This window comes from Paramisgurnus dabryanus, chromosome 1, assembly GCF_030506205.2.
Source record: "Paramisgurnus dabryanus chromosome 1, PD_genome_1.1, whole genome shotgun sequence".
NCBI classification, from domain to species: domain Eukaryota; kingdom Metazoa; phylum Chordata; class Actinopteri; order Cypriniformes; family Cobitidae; genus Paramisgurnus; species Paramisgurnus dabryanus.
The window spans coordinates 31,292,330-31,316,082 of NC_133337.1; the positions used below are offsets into that span (position 1 = coordinate 31,292,330).

Below are 23,753 nucleotides of genomic sequence, written 5' to 3' on the forward strand. Positions count from 1 at the left end.
GAATGAACCACTTTATCTACATAAACCACGGGTCCCCTTACATGGAAGTCACTGGCATGTTTTTACAGTAAACCCAAGCACGTTTTTCACAATGTTGTCCTTTAGTAGATTGACTTTGTTTCGAAAGTGGAGAGGAGCTGTTTGTGGACTGAGCTGTTGTTTGCAATTCACAATCTCACAGCTAGATGCCGGTAAAAATCTACATAGTGGAAATTTAAATGGTGTAAAAAATTGACTAGTAAATATGTTGAATAAAATAAAACCGAAAGTCACTTGTGTGAAATAAACTTTTAATAATTTATAATAATTTTTTAGCATTTATTATACAAAATATCTCAAATCCACAAAAGCATGAAAACAATAAAATGCACCACATGTGCAGTTGATTTCTATACTTTGGTCTTCATTACAAGAGGAACGGCATCTAAATATCAGTACAGAAACATCTTCAAATGTCCTATAATGGTTGTTGATCAATTGTACAAGCAACATAAAAGTGCTGAAAGTGATCCAGTTTTGTCCGTTAAACAGCTGAGGACACATTGAGATGCACTTTCTATGTAATGCACCAGAAACGAAAACTAAAAATGAAAACCTTTCAAGACTGTTGTTTCATTGATCACTAACTGAGACTTCTGTAAATTAATTCTAAAACAAACAAAAAAATTCAAGAACACTCTAAATTATTCACTGGCATAAAGTGATGCTAAAAGGAGAAAAATAATTATTATGTTACTAAAGGCTACAACAAAAATTGGAAACACTTTACAATAAGGTTTGTGTGTGTTTACATTAGTATATGTATTAAAGTAACAATGAACAATACTGTTTTTCTGCATTTTTTTAAAATCTTTATTAATGCCAATACACTTATTCATGTTGGTTCATTAACTTACATTAACAGTCACAACTTTTGATTTTAAAAATGTATTCATAAATGCTAAAAAACACAAATGCTATAGAAGTATTGTTCATTGTTAGTTCATGTTAGCTAATGCATTTACTAATGTAAACATATACCACCTTATTGTAAAGTGTTACAAAAAAATCATTATTTTGCATGGTGCCTTATCAAAGATCAGTTTAAAATTTAAAAAGCAGTGCAATCCTGTGGTCAGCTTTTAAATAATACGTAACACATTAAACTGCTTATTTGCTATAATACTACAGCCAGTTATCCAGCACCACAGAAAAACTGTGACAAGAATAAAGCAAAATATGGTAAAAACTAAATCCAATTATCCTAAATTCTGGTAACAAATGTGATCCATAAAAATAAGCTTATTGGAATGTCAATATAAGCCCAAGACCAATGCAAACAAATAAACACTGGTCAAGTGTCCATCTACCCTAATTGCACTTACAATTGTCTGTAACAATTCACAGCAGAGCTTAAGATCATGGCTTGTGTAATAAATCACCAGCGATAATGATCTTAAGCCCAATGTTTGCTGGTATATATACATACACATTACACAAAGTGTATCCATTTAACAGATAAAATGTTTGGCCTGTCCCTTACATCAGGAACCTCCAAGTCTACTTGTGTTGTTCAGTAACAGCACTTCCAACAAACTCTGGCCTTAGCCACTCAAACAGTGCATTTATCATTCATTGGTTGTCGGGACAGGTGGGCGTATCCTTCTGGTTTTGGCAGTGTAACACAGCATCATGTATGGTGGGGAAAATGAGGTCAGAGGTCACAGGATCACTAAAGAACTGTAGCGTCCTGAGATCAGATAGGAGAGTCCCTGCAAGACACAAAAACACAAAGTTGTCCTCTCACACTGATCTGCATTTACTGGTTTTAACTCCAGGTGGCGATGTTTTCCACAAGAATATCAGAAGATGATAAGAGCACGCATAGGAATTCTCACTGGAGACTTTAACATGCTGCCTTTTGGGCATATATGTGACCCTGGACCACAAAACCATTCATGAGGTTTTTTTTTGAAAAAATAAGCTTTCCATTGATGTATGGTTTGTAAGGATAGGTCAATATTTGGCCGCGATACAACGGTCCAGAAAATCTGGAATGTGATAGTACAAAAAAAAAAATCAAAATTTTGAAGAATCGCCTTTAAAGTTGTCCAAATGAAGTCCTTAGCAACACATATTACTAATGATAACTACATTTTTATATATTTACGGTAGAAAATTTACAAAATATCTTTATGGAACATGATCTTTGCTTGATATATGAATTATTTTTTGCATAAAAAATAGGTAATTTTGACCATACAATGTATTGTTGGCTATTGCTACAAATATACCTGTGCAACTTATGGTTTTGTAGTCCAGGGTCTCAAAGACCCCAAGAAATAAATATTTCCGGTGTAATACATAATATAATTAAAATAAATAATTAGCTTTTAGTAAAAGTACACACTCAGTCTCATCTAAAATAAAAATTATTGATGACAACTTTTTATCTAATTGAAATTGTGTCTGGAATAAGTAGGTCCTTCCCCTTTCTATATAGCATCTCAAGTAGCATATCATGGCTCACTAAAATAACATAAACTAAGCCTTTTGGCTATCACAAAAATAACATTCATTTAATATGTCCTGTCCTGTTCAATAGGAAATAGGAAACTTTAAAGAAAACTCCTCATCAAACCATTTAATGGGGTCTTAAATACATTATGTTTTTTAATAAATACACTTACTGCTACATCCAGCAAGGACGATTTTCACATCGATTGTTGCATAGTCCTTTATAAGCTGCAGGACAAAAAACAATGGTGTCAAAAATTCAGACCACAACTTAGTTGTTGTGCTAACCTGCATGGTTTAATATTCTGCAAATAATAAAAGTGGTTTATTAATAATTAAAGGGCAAATATTATGCCCATTTTACAAGATGTAATATAAGTCTCAGGTGTGTCTAGAATGTGTCCGTGAAGTTTTAGCTCAAAATACCCTAAAGATCATTTATTATAGCATATCCAGAAAAAAAACGCTGTTTTTATATGTTTATCTTTAAATGCAAATGAGCTACAGCCCTTACTCCCTTACCAACAGACAGTGAGTGCTTTAAGTTAAAAAATACATCTGATTCCTGTGAAAAAAGTCTGAGACAATATATCATTAGCTGCATTAGCACTACAACAGCTAATAAAGCATTTAGAAAAACGTTTGGGAAAATTTAACCGGTCAATCAGTGGCCGTAGGCGGGGCTTTATAAGTGTGATGTCACATTAATAAGATAATCAAAACAGCATGTCTAATGAGACTGCTTTGGTTTAATGGGGATTAAAAAAGGTGTGAGTGGATTTTTTTTTCATTGTATGGTTGTGCCAACACACGTTTACATCCAAACACCTTGAAAAAGTGGAATTTGCATAATATTGGCCACCTTTAATAGTGTTTTATAAATTTTTATTTTAAACAGTTTATGAAATAATTTAAAACAAAATTATTTATAACAACTATTTTAAATATAAAATGTATATATTTGTCTTCACATGTGTTTAATATATAAGTGATATAATAATATTTAATGAATAAGTGTTTACTTACTGATTTGATTGTTTTGGCTCCTACAGAATCAATGAAGTTAACGGGTGTAAAATCCAGTATGATGGAGTGAATGGGGGTCAGACGCTGTAGGAAAAATTCGTCCTCAGATTCAGACTCCGCCTGGGTTTCAGTTGCCTGTCCATTTGTATATACATCCATCTCTTTGTCTGCCCCGGGCACCACTTCATTAGTGACACCCAACTCCATATCCTGTTGGGCACCACAGAATATTTACAATTACAATTAGCTTTTCCAAAAACAGCTTATTGACAATTCAAGCTATCATTTTCACCAAGATTCAAACCTGACACCTGGATGTTGTTAAAGAATAAAGACAAACATGAGACAAATGGGTTTTTATAAGGAAACATTTTAAAACCTAACGCTTAATTTCAGAAGATATTTAATTATCGTAATGTATTAGTATTTGATAGATACACTTTCAACACCCCTTAGCGTTTAAACCATCGGATTTTTGAAACATTTATGATGTAATAAAGCCTCATTTGCTAAAATCAGGTGACTTGGCCAGTTTAAAAAACAAAAGATTTGTAAATGTTTCGAGGCTTCATAAAATGGTTTTTCGAAATCACCCATCTCTAGTTAACGTTATCTTCTATCAGCTGACCTACAGGAACACTAAACAGATTTCATAACACTCAGATTATATAAATTATAACCGGAAATACTGCATCACTACCTGGAAAGATTGAAAAAACCTTGCAGCTATAAACTTTACAACTGCTTTACAAGTTTTTTTATTGGGGCATTTTTGCCTTTAATTGACAGACAGTTGCTAAGGAAAGGACAGGAAAGTACATGGTAGATAAAGGTGTAGAGGGAAGGCAAAAAACCACGAGCCGAGAATCGAACTTGGGTCGCTGACAGCACATCTGCGCATCATGTCAGACCATTGCCCACTACACCATCGGCTCAGACAGTGCTGTATTTTAACAGTTAAGTTTTGCAAAGCATATGACCTCTGTCCTAAAAAACCTCAAACTTCAAAACTTCATACCAGTAAAACAACAGAGTTTTTCTTCGGTGGAGAACCATATTTCGAGTTTTTCTTTTCCCTGTTGTGTCTCTGAGCATATTCAAGCTGTGATTTCCTGGCTGCGAGAAGTTTCACAGGATCAACTCCTGTCTGTAGTCACACAAAACAAAAACAAGAGAATAACAAAACAATCTTGTGTGCAAAACACGCCACAGTAAGGTCAAACACACCTGCTGTTCATGTTCATATGACTCACTGTAGGACATTGCTCAAAAAGAAAACAGGATAATACAAAAAAATTAAAAAAGGTCAAATTATTTGCTTTACGTGTTAGTTAATCAGAATGTTAAGCATTGATCCTCACCTTTGCTTTGAGGGCGCTTACATACAAGTCACTGTTTGCAAAGTAGAAGGAGGTATTAGACTGAAATATCTTAATCCCTGAGCATTCCTCTGCCTTGAACAAAAGAACAAAACACAGATAAGAGAACAAAGATTGTGGGGAAAAAGGATTAAATCATGTCTTATTTGGGTTTCTGTGTCTTTAAAATCAGTGAAATTTTTTTAGTGAGTTGGATAGTTTGTTGTTTAGGTTTAGGGTTTTAAAGCAATGTTACTGCTTTAAGGGCAGTATTTTCAAGTTGCCCATGGTTACTACTGGTTTTTTGGTGCATTGATTACTATCAGCAAAACCATGGTTTTACTACACTAACCATGGTTTAACTATGGTTTTTGAAAACCACATTTGTCAAAACCATGGTTATTTTGTGGTTACCATGGTTATACTATAGTAACCATGTTTTTTTGGGGGGGGTTAACTGTAGTAAAACCATGGTTAAATTTCGTAAGGGTAGTAACATATCTTGTGTACCTCTTCATACTCATCCACATCAAAATACAGTCCTGTATCTGAGATTTGTCCAAGAAGAGCATTTTTTGGACTAGAGTAAAAAGATCAGTTATAAATAAGATTAGATTTATCATTGGATAAATGATTATTATAACAAAGTAATAATGCATAAAACAATAAAGCTTGGATGAGGGAAAATGCTCAATATTTGAAAATGTAACGTTATAAGCACAAAATAAAAAAATCTAAACATTCCAAAGAATACAAAAAACTCATAGGCCTATACTATACTATATATGACATATAACAAGATAATAACTGTTTTCCATGTGTTTGGCATTAAGCATAACAGTTTGTCTTACCGCTGTGTTCTGTAAATAACTGTGAATATGGCAAAACCCATGGACACCACAAGTCCATAATCCAGACCCAGAAGAACTGATGCGATGAAGGAAACCAGCCAAATTGCCTGGAAAAAAACCCCGCCACTCATTAACAACAAAAACATAACTACTGTATAATAATTCACCATTTCCAAAAAAATAAATCCATTAACATGTCAATAAAGGTGGAAAGTTTAAAAATGTTGCATGCATGATGCACTTTCATGAACCCTTCAAGGGTATCATGTTTTTCAAATACACCATAGATGGAATCAGTACGAATGGCTGGGTGCAACTGTACAACTTTTGTAAACAAATGCAAATGTTAAATTCCCCTCACGCTCACCAGTTCAATCTTGCTGGTCCTCCATAATGCAGGGATGTCTCTCATTTGCTTGAACATCCCCAGGAGATTGACCATGATGATGGCAGCCAACACAGTCTAATAAAAGTAAATATAAGATGACAGTAAATTTATCTGACATTTGTTGTCTTGCACCAAGAATGCATTTGTTCTGCCCCAAGGGGTTTGGTCATTTATACCCAATTAGACTGGGTTTCATTTAGAAACCCTTTGATTTACTTGAAGTGCTATCTACCAATACATTACACATTTTTTAAATGGAGGAAGAATCCCATTTGTTGTTTTGATAAATATATTAAATATGTTAGATATTTCTATGAACCCCAAAATGTCTGCATGTTACACTCCTTTTATACAACAAAGCAGGTAAGAAAGGTAAAGAAAATTTGAATACAAGATGAAAAAAAGAAATATTACAAATACTCTTCTGTTGACTGAATTTGTCAGTGCTACTTAACCACTGAAATCTTTTGCATTAATTAATTTAAAATCTAGATTTTTGTCAAATATTTAAGTATTTAATAAATAGACTTGCACCCTATTTATTGAAACAAGCTAGTATGCAAGTACAGTTACCAGGTTTACACTTACAGTAGGTAAAGGCTGAAAGACAAACCCGATGGCCACAATCACCAGTAGCACAAGTAAAGACGCCAGGAGTCCTGCAATCTACAGACACACACATTAACATAATTAAACATGATTATCTTATCTTTATGGTTTTATGGCAGTAATGCAGCCACTGTGATGTCATCAGCACATGGACACTCCATATAAGGAAAGCAGCGTATTTGCATTTGTATGTGTGATGCATTTGAATGCGACTGTGTGCACGTCGCTTACCTCAGTGTGTCCTCCCGTGCTTTCCTGCACCAGGCTGCGAGACATTGAGGCGGTGACAGCGAACGTGTGGAAAAATGAACTGATGAAGTTACAGAGTCCCAGCGCGATGAGCTCCTACAAATCACATTTACACAAAATCAACTGTTAACAAAAATACTGTTTAACCTTATGGGCATTTAAACACCAAACATAATACACAATATCAGATTAAATATAAAAGTTCTCTAAGTGCGTCTGACATGTTTTCTCATAAATTAGCATTTTTATGTTTCGGTTCAGTAATTGATGATCATTTATTAAATGAACCACTTCTTTTACATTTATGTTTACACTTAGTTTTGTATTTACAGTATATTAGGTTCCTAGGTTTACTATGCAGAACAGTTCACATACACCTATTTAGTCCATGAGCTCAAAAAAAAAAAAAAAAGAGTCATATTTGTTGATGATTTGACACAAGCTACAAAATCATTTTCCGGAGTTCACTTGGCATAGCGCTTTGCCCGTTGTTGTCCCAGATTTGTTCCTACAAATAGTGTGCTGCTATAAGTCACATTGGACAAAAGGATCAGCTAAATGGCAAGTAACTAAGTAACTGTGAGCACAAGCTGGTTTGGTCTTTCTAAAAGCCATAAAATATCTGAACAGTGCATGTCACTGTATCTAAGAGGACAGAAACAAATTACTTGGCAAATAATGATGGCGCACATCGACAACTCTATAAAATAGACCTTATAGACCACACAGTGATTTGAAATACACGTCTATCTCTACCTGGTTTCCATCCACACTGTATCCATGCTTTAGAGCAAAGATTTTGGCTAGTGAGATAGAGATTGAAAAGCCAACAACAGCTATAGCTATGGCATCTGTGAAGAGGTTGGGTAACACTGAAAAGTCTGGAACCTTGGGTGGCAGCAACCTTAAAAAAAGAGGAAATTAAACATGATGAGTTTTAAAAATGTAAACTTGACAAAAATGTAAACCGTTTTGTTTCAAAGTAGATCACCGGATGATCTTACCCCGTGGGAATTGTACCCACAACATCCACACCATAATTATCATGCATAGCCAGGCCATACGAGATCCCAGTGGAGACGATAACCTTTAAAGAAACACAAGTGCATTGCCCTTTAAATGTAAAATTTTACAAAGGCATTTATTTGGACATATATGTTAGCACAATGTTTTACATGAAGGGCCTTAAGTCTTACCACTATGATCTCTCCAGGGATTGGGATGGGTAGTTTCTTTTTAAAGCGTTCGTTGAGGTCTTTCACACCATACAGAAACAGGGTACACACCAGTCCAATAACAAGAGTGACGATATTAGTGCTTGCGATGTTCCTGAAGACAGCATCAACGCTCTGCGTCAGAAACAAATAAGAAAATGTAAATTGCAAAGTTGTAGTATTTTTTTTACATACGTTCATAACATAAATCTGTTCTAATGCCCTCTGAGAGTCATGACGCAAGGTCGGTAAAACTAGTCTAATTTAATAAGCCTAATGGACAGATAAATCATAGCCATATATCATAACATATGAAGTCTATAAAGAAGCCCTAATCTGCACCTGTTACAATGTCATTATGACTTGACTGAAAAGACAAACTCCTTTCATCCACTGGATGGACAAACGGATGGATGGACAAACGGATAGAGTGACAAACGGATAGAGGGACAAACGGATAGAGGGACAAACAGATAGAGGGAAAAACGGATGGATGGACAAACGGATAGAGGGACAGATGGATAGATGGATATAAAGACAGACTGACAGAAAAGCGGATAGACAAATAAACAAAAAGACGGATAGACAGATAAACAGAAAGACGGATAGACAGATAAACAAAAAGACGATAGACAGATAAACAAAAAGACAGGTAGACAGACAGAAAGACAGACAGACAGACGGATAGACAAGTAAATAGAAAGACGGATACATAGAAAGATAGAGGGATAGACAGATAAATAGACAGACAGAAAGACTGACTGAAAAACGGACAGACAGACAGAGGGACAGACAGACGGATAGACAGATATAGACAGAGAGAAAGACGAATAGACAGACAGATAGAGAGATACATGGACAGAAGCACTTACAGACAGACAGACAAAAAGATGGATGATGGACAAACGGATAGAGGGACAAACGGATAGATGGACATAAAGACAGACTGACAGAAAGAAGGATAGACAGAAAAACAGGTAGACAGACAGAAAGACGGACGGATAGACAAGTAAATAGAAAGACGGATACATAGAAAGATAGAGGGATAGACAGATAAATAGACAGACAAAAAGACTGACAGAAAGACAGACTAAAAACGGACAGACAGAGGGACAGACAGACGGATAGACAGATATAGACAGAGAGAAAGACGAATAGACAGACAGATAGAGAGATACACGGACAGAAGGACTTACAGACAGACAGCCAAAAAGATGGATGGACAGACAGACAGACAGACAGACGGACGGACGGACAGATACAGACAGAGGGATAGACAGACAGATGGATAGATAGAAAGAAGGATAGACAGATATAAAGACAGACAAGACTTAGAGGGACAGACTGACGGAGAGACAGATAAAGACAGACAGAAAGACAGGTAGACAGACAGAAAGATATAGACAGAGAGAAAGACGAATAGACAGACAGATAGAGAGATACACGGACAGAAGGACTTTTACAGACAGACAAAAAGATGGATGATAGACAGGCAGACGGACTGACAGACAGAAAGACGGACAGACAGACAGGCAGATGGATACATAGAAAGAAGGATAGACAGATATAAAGACAGACAAGACTTAGAAGGACAGACTGACAGACAGATGGACAGACAGAAAGACTGACAGACGGACAGACAGACAGAAAGTCTGACAGACAGACGGACAGATAGAGAAATAAATAAACAAACAGACAGACAGAAAGACGGATACAGAGACAGATAGATGGATATATAGATAAATAGACAGACAGAAAGACTGACAGAAAAATGAAAAGACGGATAGACAGATATAGACAGATAGAAAGATGAATAGGCAGATACACGGACAGAAGGACGGACGGACAGACAGACAGACAGACCGACAAAAAGAAAGATAGACAGACAGACGGACAGGCGAATAGACGACAGACAGACAGACAGACGAATAGACGAAAAAGAGGGATAGACGACAGACAGACACAGACAGAAAGATAGATAGAACTACAACTAAAAATTTAACCAATGATAAAAAAGTGCTTATAAAGTAATTACAACGTCTATGTAAATGTTTATAATAAATATATGTGTACATGTGGATAGAGTGATTGTGTCACATATGAAAACAGGGTGTAGGTTACGCACATGGAGGACAGAGAGAGGCCCATTGAAGCGATTAGTCTGCACCCCCAGCAGGTACTTGAGCTGTGAAACTGAGACGTGCACCGCAGCGGCTGTGGTGAAACCTCGCACCAACGGCTCAGTCAGATAGATCGCCAAAAAGCCAAATCTCAGCATACCCAAAGCAAACTACAGAAAATCAGAAGAGTTATGTTTGACAATTTTCACAAAAGTATCTGGTTACCGTCATTTACAAACATTTCTCTTTTTTAATGGTTAATCCCGTTGAGATGCCTGCTTTGCAATGGTGACATTTGACCCTGGACCACAAAATATATTCATATATATATTTACAGTAGGAAATGTACAACATATCTTTAAGAAACATGATCTTTATTTAATATCCTAATGATTTTTGCCATTAAAAAAATTCATATATGTAATGGTGATGGTCACAGGAGACCATAACTCCCAAAATTGCAAGCCTCATCTCTATTGAAACTAATAATATGACAAGATTTTACATTCACTGTGATGTACAAGATATAGTTTGTGGGTTAAGTTGTCAGACAACAGCTACCTGAATGATTCCTACTAGCGTTGTTAGAGCTACAACCACTTCTACTCTTCTGGCATCACGGGCTTCTTGATCCAGCACCAGTGATGCGTTGGTCCCATTGACTTTAAACATGGAGTCCGGAGCCTCCCTTACAGCAACCCCACCAATCATCAGACTTATTACTGCAAATGTACCTGCAAGAATAAACAATTACGTTAAGAAGACATGTTATTTTTAAACATACCTCTTTTTAGTATGGATGGCATGTTTATTTGTGCTATTAATATTTTAAGACAGTGTTAGTAGTTGCCATCATCTGTTAGCTGACATTATATGGCGCCAATGAATACCAATAAAATGACTAAAGTGACATTTGTGAAACTAAGACATTTCAATTACTGACTAATAACCTTTTTATTGCCATTAAAGCAAAAATACTTATATGCAAATACTAGGGCTTATATGCAAGAGTATCTGAATAGTACTGCGTCCTGCTTTGCCTCTCCATCTAGATAAAGCCCTATGCAAGTAGATCTGTTACCATTACACCATACAGAGTAAACCACAAGGGTTTTTTAAACAGGATACAGCATGCCTCTGTGCTGCAAAACTATTGCCAACATTTGGACAACAGCCCACCATCTCTTTCTCTTCCAGCAATAGGAGCCAAGCAGCAAGATATTGGAGCAACAACTCTGGTTTGGGTAACCTTATAACTTTTAAACCTTTCATCTATTTTCACAGTGGTGTTTCTAACGTCCCGCAGAGATTTCCGAGGAGTTCAGCTTGAACAGGAGACAAAAATAACCCCAGGGGGCATATACCCAACCATGACAAAGTACAACGATGCCTGGACCAATGTTAGATGCTAATAAAGTTCTTAGAAATGCTGTGGTGCAAGAGTCTTTTCTGCATTCTTTCCCCGCTAATAAAATGCAAAACATTGCAATCGGAGGAACCTAGGTGTGGTCGACATGTATATTTGGCAGAACTATAGAAAACTTATAAGAGTTTTTACGTGGACAGGACATGTGGTTTCCAGATCCACTACACTGATAAAGAGGTATGCAAAATAATACTGACTTAGCAAAAAGCAGCAGGCATTTCACAATTCAAGGCAAAAGCATTTCACTATTGCACGCATGCCAGCGAGCCTCACCTATTGATATATGTCTGGAGGTACCGAAAAATGTGTATAACAGGACAGGATAAAAAGATGAATATAAGCCAAACACAGGAGGCACGGCTGCTAACATCGCATATGCAAGACCTGTTGAGAAAAAAGAGAGAAATATTCGAACATCAATATCAAATACATATGAGTGCAAACAATATTTGTAAATGATTTGGATAACATCTTACCTTGAGGTAGCTGCATTACACCTGTGCTTATACCAGAAACTATGTCCCCAAACAGGAACTCTTTCACTGGATATGATGGAAGCCATGTTATTATGGGTAGGAAACTAAGTGCAATAGATTTGGCTTTCTCAGATGAACAGCTGAAAAATGAGAAAACAGATGTTACAATGGTCCTCAAACTGGGGAGGCAGGGGGTCAGGAGGGTCCAAGTTTTATGACATTTTAGAAAATACATTAATTTATTGTAAATATTCTGTAAAAAAAGACTAGCCAACAGTACTACATTGCATAATTAAATATGTTTTGTTTATTTTAAATTTAGAGATTGTTTTATGTCATGAATTTTCTTTGGGGGGCACCCTTCACAGAAAGGGGGAGGCACACCAAAATGTTTGAGAAACAATGCAGTAAATAGAGTCTTTTATCAGATGCAGACCGGGACAAACAGGTTTATCAGAAGCAGTTTAAATATGTCACTGTCTATTGTGTAATACTTTTAGTACTGCAATCTAACCATGACATGATAAAATAAGGAAGCCCGTCGTGAATGACTGATGTATATTTAGTAGTGTGAGTAAAGTGAGTTTGTTACTGTAAAGCCGACTATATTCTACTTTAGATGTCATAATTACAGAAAGCAGAAAAGTTGTTGTGTTTTGGTAATAAGTTACACTTATACAAGTATATTCTGTATACCAGGAGTTTTAAACTTTATGATAGCAGGGACCCCTCACATATGATAAACCTTTAGCTAGGGACCCCTTTCCTAAAATGTATATCCATATACCGTATTTTCCGGACTTTAAGTCGCGGCACAGCGACTAAGTCGCATCAATCAAAAATGTGTTTTGAAGAGGAAAAAACATATAAGTCGTACATGACGTTTATTTGGAAAATGATTTCACAAAATCCAAGCCAAAGAACAGACATTTAATCTGAAAAGGCAAGCTATTCAACTAAACAATAGCACAGAACAGCAGCCTGAATAGGTGTCTGTACATGTTAAAGTAACATAAACAGTTATTAACATGATACACAATAGCATACAGCAGTGGTTCCCAAACTTTTTCAGCGTGCGGCCCCCCTTGTGTATGGTGCATTCCTTCGCGGCCCCCCAAAGAAAATTTGTGACAAAAAACTGTTCTAAAACTCAACATTTTAATAAAAAACACTAAATTATACAAAAAAGTAGTGCTTTTGGTTAGTAGCCTTATTTTTTTAAGGTTTAATTACACAGAATTCATGATAAATTAATGTATTTCATAAAATGTCATAAAACTGGGGCCCTGGCACCATCTCGCGGCCCCCAGTTTGAAAACCACTGGCATACAGAACATACCTGGGAGAATGAATAGGCTAAATTAACACGACAAGCCAAATCAAGTTCAAAAAGGTCCCGAAGTCATTCCACATCACTGAATCCATTGAATTACATAAATACAGGAGTAGCACAGAGCAGACACTCGGGGCTGTAGACGGTAATAGTTTTCTATTGGTTCATATGAAATAATTTTGATGTATAAGTCGCACCTGACTATAAGTTCCAGGACCTGCCAAACTATGAAAAAAGTGTGACTTATAGTCCGGAAAATACGGTACCCATATTTTGTATAAAGAAACATTTAACTGTGTTAGATAAATTGTATTGGTGATATTTAAAGACAGCAAATTGCCACAAACATAAATAATTTGGCAAAGCTTGGGAATTTTGGAAATATTCCAAGTTGGAAATTTAAGGAATTAAAGGAAATTATTTGTACATTTTGGATAATTCATACAGACATAACATACAACCATTAGATTCCTCAACATCTAACTGATCTTCATCTGTCTCCTACAATTTTTTTTTTAAATTTCCCATAACCTCTTCTGTTTTGTGAAAACCCCTGCTGTACACAACAGGATATAAAAGTTTGGGATCCAAAAGACCACAAAATTACACAATTACACACTCATAGCTCAACTATTACAGCATTGTGTAAGCAATGCAACTATCATGGGTTCAATCCGAGCAAACAAACATACTGATAAAACATTTGGATAAAAGCATCAGCTAAATGAATAAATGTACTGATAAAAAAATGTGTAGATTTTATGCACGCTTTGCATAAAACTGTCGGCCAAATGCATAATGTTAACATTTTATAAACCTAACATGTAAGTTTTGGTGACTGACAACATGCACTCAGAGCTCATAAAGTTAAAGATCAATAAAAAGATAGCACAATGTGTTGAGATAACCCTACCGTAGCTGCTCAGTAACTCTCTGTATACATGTCTTGGGTTTTTTCTTCTTCCTGTGCAGAAGTTCAGAGTCAATATAGCTTTCATTGAATACAGACCGTTCCACACGGTACATGAACTCAGTGGACGGTTCCTCATTAGCAGTTACATCTTCCATAGCAACAGTGAAAACGCAGGCATATCAGGCAGCCGGTGACCTCGGGGACGCAGCACACGTGCTCTTCCTACACTTCCTCTTCCTGTTTTTAAAATATGGTGGCGAGATCTGTCTGTGAAGAAACAAAAATCAGTGTCTAAAGACTAAACACAGGGCTGATTATCTGTTACAGGAGAATTATTATAGGTGTTATGACATAAGAGTACATTAAAACAGCTTGGGTTACACTAACAACCCCCTGTTTTTAATACATGTATGGTGTATGATTACAAGTCCTTAAAATAATCTTAAATGGCATCCGGTTTTGGCCTTTCCAACTTGCTAGAGAAGTTGGTGTCAATCTGTAATGCAAACTACATTGCAATCTACAGAACAAAGGTATTTCACTGGTTTCCCTGCTAATGCATTTCAGGAAAAAGCTTAGATTTTAAATAAATTCCATATAAATGCATGTGACTGATGGCTTCCTACTACACTGAGGTTGTACACAACATCACAAAAGGTTATTTAAACACACCAATAGTCCGTCTAAAACACATAAACCAAGGACACAGTGTTCAGCTTGAACAATAACAGCCCCTAAGTTATGATGGTGTACTTCATGACCAATTCCATTTTTAGCACATCACCTGACTATAAGGCTATATTAAAAAAAATAGTTATGCATAAATGCCCTTAGAAATAACAGATATTAATAGAGAAATGATAACCTATTTAAAGGTTAATTTATAGTGGTAATAGTATTGCTTTTAATAGAAACTCTATCTCTGTAGTTCTCTGCTGGTATGTTTTGGGTTCTGTTGGTGGGGTGTTATCTGGCAAATGGGAATCAGTGGATTATCATTAAACCCTACTGGAATACATAGGAATTTTGTACAGCTAAGGTAGTTGTTGTTGGTATTGCAAAATAAACATTTTAAAATGTGTGGTGTTTTCCGCCGTGTGTATAGTCGTACATTTCTCTTGTCCCTGGCTATGCTGACTATTCCCAGAAGTGACTTTTGTTGATAAAACTGTCGTACAAATAATAAACAACACAACCACGTAAAACACTCAAGCGTTGACAAACAACCAACGTGCATGTAAACATACGTTATCTGCGGAGTCATGATGCAATGACATTTGTATGTGTCTGCTGGTCTGTACAAAATACTTGGAGACATCGGAGTTTAAATTCACAATGATAACAAAAACATACATTCATAGTGTTTAAATCTACGACCCTGAAAACCTGTTAGGCAGGTAACCTATGAGATAGTGTAACCAAAAGGGCTTTGCGCTGTAAGTTAGTTTAAAATGGTAACTTAAAAAACATCCAAAGCATCTTACCTCTCACCGCTTCTTTCCTGAATTTAGTTAACAAGAGGATGGGCATCGACACTCTTGTTACTGTATAACAGCAGGGAATGACCTTAATTACACGCGAGAGCTGCGTAATCCACGCAGTGATGCGCGAGGTTCTACGTCAACCGCAGGCGTAACTAGATTTACCGAAATGCATCATGGGAAATGTAGTTCACTAACGTATTAGGTTAAAGCGCTCCATATGTAACTGTATAAAAAAATAATTATAATATTATTAATAATAAAATTGCTTTACGACTAGTAACTACATATTATAAAGTGCATGTTTCAAATGTAAAAGCTAAAAATAAGAATACGAACAATATATATTTATTCAGAGGTGTATAATACTTAAGTATTTTAGTTACATTTTCCAAGCATCTGTGCTATATCAGAGTGTTTGTCTTGAGAAAAAAAAAAATACTTTTCTTTACTAAAAAAATGTAAAGCATAGAATCATACTGTGTATTCATTATATATTGCATATTAAAATTGATTTAATGCCTAATTACATAAAAATTGTGTACTTTTACTTTCTTGAGTAAAAGTACGAAAATAATTTTTAACTTAACTAAAAATTGCTAGATGTTTAATGTACTTAAATATTAAATATAAACCAAAAACTTGAAATTATGAAATGTAGTTGAGTAAAAATTATGATAATATGTTTTGGAATGTATGTTTTCCAAAGAAAAACACCAATAAAAGACGAATAATTGAAAATTTACTTTTATGTAGAAAGTAAAAATCCTTAAGTATACTTATCTTGGTAGAATTGCAAGGCACTGGCGCCCTCTTGTGTAACATCTATGCAACATCATCAACTATGCAACTATTATGTACTACAAATGAAATGTTAGGTTCATTTACTATATAATGTTTCACATTATATTACACATCTTTTGATCTGAAGGTGTATGCTTAAACGTTAAAATTATTTTGTGGACAAAAATATAATTGTGTCAACAAAAAGATGTCTCGTTTTAACGACATAACATCTTATTATTATAAGAAAACATGTCGTTTTAACGAATAATATCTCGTTATAACGAGAAAAACATCGTTTTAATGACATTATATCTCGTTATTATAAGAAAACATGTAGCTTTAACGACATAATATCTCGTTATATCGAGAAAACATCGTTTTAATGATAAAATATCTCGTTATTATAAGAAAATATGTCGTTTTAACGACATAATATCTCGTTTCATCGAGATAAACATATCGTTTTAATTACAAAATTTCAGGTTATTATGAGAAAAGATGTCGTTCTAACGACATAACATCTCGTTATAAAGACACAATATATAATAATATGTAGGCTTAAAATGTGACTGCATAAATTCGCTAATAAGAGCCCTGAATGTCGGCAAATAATTATTGTAAAAGGGAATCATCATCTTTTGAAAGGTAAGCTGAATAAAAACTTTATATGAAGTATGTAAATAAAAATAAAAATGCAAAGACACACATAAAAAAAAGATGTAATGCCTTTAATTGTATTACAGTTCATGATGGTATTTGTAATGGAAATCGTTTAATTTGTGTTTTTATCTTTAAAAAGGTTGTGTGCGAAATGGTTTGTTTGCTTGGATTCACCTTGACTTTGGTGAGTCAGGTAATATACCTGTATATATTGTAATACATAAGCGAGAAAGGAAACGCCCACTGCTGCTCTTTTGTGCACATGGGCTCTGTGTTCAGCTTTTTCCGAGTTGGCTGACAGGCTACTAAATCAGGAAATACTTTTAAAGACGACAAACACAGATTCATTGCGATGCGTTTTTGTGATTGGGGTCGTTTGCGATGCTGGGTGTTTAATAATACACACCGAGAGAGTTGACGAGTCGTTTCAGAAAGAGCCGCAATTTGATTCCTCAGATATGATTTAGTTACTGATAAAGGTTTGTTGATGACAACCTTCATATTAATTTAATCATGTCAAGATCAAGTCGAACAGCGAAAAATGACGAAGACTACTCTTTCGTTAGCCCAGTGGTCAAATATCTACTTTTCTTCTTCAACATGATATTTTGGGTAAGTGATGCACTTCTACTTATCCTGTAAAATAAGTAAATAAGAACTATAATCTTTAGAGTAAATAAACAAAAATATTGCATTATATAAAGAAAGTGTTGTTCCTCATGTGCTTTGGTTTAATTATTAATGTTTAACCAAATGACTTTTAAACTCTCATCTTGTTAGACAAAACACATACGAAAGACAGAATTTGTAATGTTTCACAATACAAAATCATCAATGAACAGTCAGCTGTTTACTATATTAAAACCATAACAACATTTCTTTATGCTGTGTGTTTTGGGTCTTTTTCTAGTAGGATGGTATTTTATTGGTTCCCATCATCCCATTAACAGAACTCAGTACATTACCAGTAAAAACCCACAGAGACCATTATAGATTCCATTGAAACTAATACAATTGCCCTTATAACCATTAAATAAAGTGAAATCTTGATGATGATTTCTATAGTTTTAATACTGCAAGGACTTTCAAAAGCCACTTGTAGTCTTAAATGTGTTTAGGTATGAACATACACTAAAACATCACCTATGGGCATGTCTCAACAATAATGTGTATTGCTTAACCACAGGGTAGATTCTTAGCATACTAAGGCCATGCATAACATTTCATCCTACAAAGTGCAACACCTGAACCTGTTCAATCTTGACATAAACTCCCATCCAGCATTTTGCCCCAATAAATTGAGCCTGCTGTGCAATAAGATCTTAGTAGAATAATAATGAGTTTACATTAAACAAACCCTCTTTTGTTAAGTTCTTGATACTGCCAGTTTACAATCCCAAACTTTTTTGAGCTTGTGGCTGTTGCTAAGCACCGGGTCTCATTGATTCATATGCTGATAGACAAACCCAGTGTGTTTTGTATAAGTGAGGGCCCCCATGCTTTTATTTGTTGCCCTGTAGTATTCAGTGCATAATAGACCTACATGAATAGGTGCCTCTTAAGTAGATACCCAAAATATGTAAAAGAGTCTTGGATGCATAATTTGGTCAACTCTTTAAATTTAAATGGGCATGATTAGTGGATTTAACAGTGTGGCTGATTTGGACATGTGACAAAAGTCAGCAACAATGTAACCATTAAAAAAGTAGCAGTCACATTGTAGTTCATTGCAGGCCTGCTGGTGTAAATATGCAAATGCAAATACCTAAGGAGATTTTGTGCATAAAACCTCGCTATTTATTATAACCCATTGTAATGCTTTGCATTTTGCTGCAGGACTCTGTTGTTGCTGTTGTTGACATTAGGGTTGGTTTTTGTAAGCACTGGAGGGATAGGCACCAAGCCCTCTTTTTAGTTTGATAATATGCACATATGTGTTGCTTTTAGCTTTCAGTGATACTGTAGCTGTACAGGATTTTAATGCACCTGCAGTGTTGAGCAGTGTTTGGGGATGCATGTCTACACTTTTAAACTGTAAGGGTTGTTTTGAAATTGTGGAAGTGAATCTTTGGCCTGCAGGTCTGTTGTGAAGGAGACGATGCTTAACGTGTACAAACATGTTTTCTTCATTTTTTGTAATATGTAGGAGTAAATGCTTAAGTTTTTTTTGTATTACATTTTTAAATTGCTGCTTGAGGCCACTAAACCACATGAAGATGGACATCATATGCTTGGTATCATGAGACATACTTATCAAAATGATTATTATAAATTAAAAACTCTTACTTTGGCTGAGCATGTGAGCATGTTTAATTTGACCAAATAAAATCAGTTTTTTATTACATTATATCATTGCAGTTTTAATAATAAGCCATATATGCAGGCATTAGAAATAAACATGTTTATTAAAAGGATAGTTCACCCAAAAATTTTGTCATCATTTACTTACCCTAATTTAATTAAATTTAATTAAAAAAAATTTTATTTTATTTATTTATTTTATTTTATTTTTACTCCATAGGAGTAAAACCCATGACCTTAGTGTTGCCAGCATCACAGAAACAATATAAATAAGTGTATTTAAGTGAATAAATGTAAAGACGTTGGTTTTTCAAGGGTCAGAACTGGTTAAAATAGGTCCTCTAAGTAAGTGTAGGCTATTTGCTTTGAAGTGAACTCATTCAAACAGGCACTGCATTCTCAGGGATAAAAGGATGCAGAGTTTCATAGTAACCTGATAGCTGTTTCATATGGAGAGAGAGAGAGAGAGAGAGAGAGAGAGAGAGAGAGAGAGAGAGAGAGAGAGAGAGAGAGAGAGAGAGAGAGAGAGAGAGAGAGAGAGAGAGAGAGAGAGAGAGAGAGAGAGAGAGAGAGGGGCTTCATTGTGTCAAACAAACTGGGAACTTCACTGGTTGGTGAACTAGAGAGTAAAAGCTGTCTGAAGTTTCACTTCTACGTGAATGATTTCAAGGACTCTTCATACCATGATTTTTATCACATTCTGATGTGTTTGCTTTTTGTTTATGATTTTGCTCCTTTTAAAGTCATAAACCAGTCAATTTAGCAACAGATGCACCCTTGATAAAAAGACCTTTCCAAACCTTTGCAGAACTTAGCCTTTAGACATTTCAAACCAAAGAAAAAAAACATTTTAGGCTGCACCCTGAAGAGATATTATTCAAGATACAATTTACTTTAGAATTGGCTACAAACACTGTGTACACAACATACAGCATCCGTATTAAGTACAAAACAGACTGTTATTGATGTATATTGTCTTATCTGGCTGTTACAGATAATTGCAATGGTCTTGATATCTGTTGGGATTTATTCCAGAATAGTAAAACATGGTAAGTTATATTATAACTTTTAGTTATTGTTATAGTATATAAAGCTGTAGTATAGCATGGGTCTTCAACAGGGGGTCCGGGTCCCCTTGGGGGTCTGAGGTGGTATATTAGCGTAGGTCCTTCAAATATTTGAATATTTGAAAGCGATGTAATGTAAAAACAGCATATGAGCCATTATTTTAAAAAATGCCAATCGCAAAATCGCTCTGATATCTAAACTTCAAATGCATCTGAAAATCTGGCTTTTAGTTTCAGTTCTTAACCATCAATTAATATTTTTCCATTCTCATTGATAAAGTCTCTGTGTGTTTGATATAAGTGCGTATGCGTTCATGTTTGTCTGTAGAGACAGCATTTGCCTGTCTGACTGTTGATCCTGCTCTGATACTGATGATAGTGGGGGTCCTGATGTTCTTCCTCACTTTCTGTGGCTGCGTGGGATCTCTGAGAGAAAACATCTGCTTACTGCAGACGGTCAGTAGCTCTACAAACAGACTTCAGCAGAATCCCTGATGCTGTTTATAAACATTTGCAGTGGGTTACAGGAAGTGTTTCATGTTGTTTCTAATAGATGTTTTATTTGTTTGCTTGTTCTCCTGCAGTTCTGCATCTGCTTGACTATACTCTTTCTGCTGCAGCTAGTGGCTGGTGTTCTAGGTTTTGTCTTTTCAGACAAGGTAAAATATGTGGTGTACTAATAAAAGAGCAAGTCTCAGTATGCATACCATTAGCAAGTATTGACCTGTGTTCCTGTAGCTTAGTGGTTGAACAATGAGTTAGAAGCGCACAAGGTTATGGGTTTGATCCCAGGAAACACACATACTGATATAATGTATAGATTGTAATGCACTGTAAGTCGCTTAGGTTGGATAAAAGCATGTGTCAAATGTACAAAATAAATCTATCTGTACACAAATGTCCTTTTTTTGTCATGATTTAAATTTGACCTGTAATAAAATTTTACTGTATTAATAAATAATGTGTTTATGTAAAGGGTTTGTAAAGACAGGCATAATTATATTATTTAAAGATACCGGACATGACATAACATAACAAATTTAGTTAAATTGCCCCCTCTACTGTCTGTTACTTGTATTTCACAATGCACAATACTGTACCTGACCCCATGATATTTATGTATTTTCTCATAAAGCCTTTTATATTCACAATTAATAGATGAGACATAAGGAAATTTCAGAGTTTCAGACATTCAGAAATTATTTGTCCATTACAGGCACGTGGCAAAGTTACAGAAATGCTCAACAGCGCAATGAAGCATTACAGAGATGATCTAGATCTTCAAAATCTCATTGATTATGGACAAACAGAGGTAAGACATGTAAATCCATGTCATTTGTGACTGAGACATGATTATATATGATTATTAAACTAAATCAATCTAATGGTGGCCTACTTTTGCACATTATTTTATATTTACGTTTTAGATCAAATCTGTTTTTCTATTGCATTATTATTTGTTCATGGTTATGTTTTTGTCTTTTGATGTAAAGTTTAACTGCTGTGGAGGAGTCTCTTACATGGATTGGTCTCAAAACATCTACTTTAATTGTTCTGAAGAGAACCCCAGTCATGAACGCTGCTCAGTTCCCTACTCCTGCTGTCTGCTCGTTAAAAACGAGGTGAAAAAACCTCCTTAAAATGAACTTATGTGTTTGTGTGTGTGCACATATCTACGTAGAGGTCTGAAATAAACAAATACATTTTGTCTGTTTCTTTTGTTTTTGCCAGACTGTTATAAATACTATGTGTGGTCATGGGATGCAGAAGAAAGATTATCTCTCAGCTGGTGAATTTATCAATACCAACGGCTGTATTGATAAAGTAGTCAACTGGATCCACAGCAACCTTTTTTTACTGGGAGGCATTGCGCTGGGCTTGGCCATCCCACAGGTAACGTCTGTAAAACTTTTCCATGTTTATAATCTGATTATACATACAAAAGACCAATGAAATATCATGATGATAGCATGTGTGTTTCCTCTCTTTCAGCTGGTGGGAATCGTGCTCTCCCAGGTCCTTATCAGTCAAATCCAAGATCAGATTAAATTACAGGACTACAACCTTCGACATCACTCAGATCCCTGGAGCTGAACTCACTGTATATGTGTTTTTGTAGGCATTCAACTAAACCAAACTGTATTTGATTGTCATCAGCATGGGAACGCATTGCTGTCTGAGTTGACATGGATCACATTTTGAACAAGGAGAACAAAGAGTACAAAGTCATGTTTTCATGTGCAGTTAGCAGGTCAATAAAACTATTTTGGGGTATTTTTTGTACACAAATTTTTTTGTTTGAAAATTAAGGAAAACTTAAATTGCTCTTGTTCTATATTTATTGAGAGTCATGTAATTCCATCCATAAATCCAGGTAATAACAATGTTGTTGCTGTTGTTTGTTAGTTCAGTTTGTAAGATCAGTCTGAAGGCCCCCCCTTTGTTTCTTTTTTTTTTTTGCAAGATGTCACACACTGGAGTTGCAGTAAAGTATTAGGTTGTTCTAAATGCATCCTATAAGGAGTTTGCATGCAAAGGATAAATTTGAAAAATCTCTACAAAAGGGTGGAGAAAGTTTGTGAACCAAGAGAATGATTCTGTATTATTTTGAATAAGACAATGGACACTATTTTTATTTTCTAAACCAAGAATTTTTGACTTACACCAATTTGTAATAATTTTGTGTTATGTTAAGCAGTTTAACCTCTTCAACCCTGAGGACCCTGTCCCGGGTCCAGAATTTCGTATTTTGACTTAATATAAAAGATTCTTTTAATCTTTGATGCTCCGTCATGGACCCCAGTAACACATATGAGATACTGTTTGAAAGCTTAGAGTCTCTACTTTCTGCAGATATGCATCACTTTGAGTTATATTTTACTGTAAGAAAGTTATTTACACTTAATTTACACTATCACCCCCCCCAATATTTTATTATATCATTTAATATTTACATATTTCATATTTTTCAAAAATGACAAACATGGGCAAGTCTTATA

General features: G+C 35.3%; 2 protein-coding genes across 3 annotated transcripts; one reads left to right on the forward strand and one right to left on the reverse strand.

Moving 5' to 3' along the window:
• Window positions 1–1,609: 1,609 nt before the first annotated feature.
• slc26a5 (solute carrier family 26 member 5) lies at window positions 1,610–16,078 on the reverse strand. Its single transcript, XM_065289765.2, has 19 exons — window positions 15,944–16,078; window positions 14,460–14,726; window positions 12,214–12,353; window positions 12,011–12,121; window positions 10,873–11,045; window positions 10,317–10,481; window positions 8,174–8,326; window positions 7,982–8,064; window positions 7,734–7,881; window positions 6,960–7,073; window positions 6,708–6,785; window positions 6,099–6,194; window positions 5,732–5,838; window positions 5,391–5,460; window positions 4,884–4,976; window positions 4,541–4,669; window positions 3,523–3,732; window positions 2,670–2,724; window positions 1,610–1,751 (listed from the first exon to the last, which is right to left on the reverse strand). Exons 2-19 carry the CDS (start codon window positions 14,612–14,614, stop codon window positions 1,612–1,614), a joined length of 2,220 nt encoding a protein of 739 aa, XP_065145837.1. The 5' UTR covers window positions 14,615–14,726; window positions 15,944–16,078; the 3' UTR covers window positions 1,610–1,611.
• A 1,563-nt stretch (window positions 16,079–17,641) lies between these two features.
• tspan33a (tetraspanin 33a) lies at window positions 17,642–23,474 on the forward strand. 2 transcript variants are annotated; one of them, XM_065284930.2, is made up of 8 exons: window positions 17,642–17,998; window positions 20,682–20,736; window positions 21,083–21,210; window positions 21,339–21,413; window positions 21,971–22,066; window positions 22,248–22,376; window positions 22,486–22,647; window positions 22,747–23,474. In XM_065284930.2, exons 1-8 carry the CDS (start codon window positions 17,900–17,902, stop codon window positions 22,846–22,848), a joined length of 846 nt encoding a protein of 281 aa, XP_065141002.2. In that variant the 5' UTR covers window positions 17,642–17,899; the 3' UTR covers window positions 22,849–23,474. The 2 variants fall into 2 exon arrangements, with proteins under 2 accessions (XP_065141002.2, XP_065141003.2); XM_065284931.2 differs by lacking the exon at window positions 20,682–20,736.
• Window positions 23,475–23,753: the final 279 nt, after the last annotated feature.

What these genes read in the sequence shown, in the direction of transcription:
- slc26a5 (XM_065289765.2), bottom strand. Translation starts at nt 14,614, where the DNA reads ATGGAAGATGTAACTGCTAATGAGGAACCGTCCACTGAGTTCATGTAC. An exon ending in ACAGTGTGGATGGAAACCAG is followed by an intron (nt 7,074 to 7,733) that starts GTAGAGATAGAC and finishes TGTGATTTGTAG; the next exon opens with GAGCTCATCGCGCTGGGACT. An exon ending in GCACGGGAGGACACACTGAG is followed by an intron (nt 6,786 to 6,959) that starts GTAAGCGACGTG and finishes GTGTGTCTGTAG; the next exon opens with ATTGCAGGACTCCTGGCGTC.
- tspan33a (XM_065284930.2), top strand. Translation starts at nt 17,900, where the DNA reads ATGTCAAGATCAAGTCGAACAGCGAAAAATGACGAAGACTACTCTTTC. An exon ending in TTCCAGAATAGTAAAACATG is followed by an intron (nt 20,737 to 21,082) that starts GTAAGTTATATT and finishes GTTTGTCTGTAG; the next exon opens with AGACAGCATTTGCCTGTCTG. An exon ending in TTGATTATGGACAAACAGAG is followed by an intron (nt 22,067 to 22,247) that starts GTAAGACATGTA and finishes TTTGATGTAAAG; the next exon opens with TTTAACTGCTGTGGAGGAGT.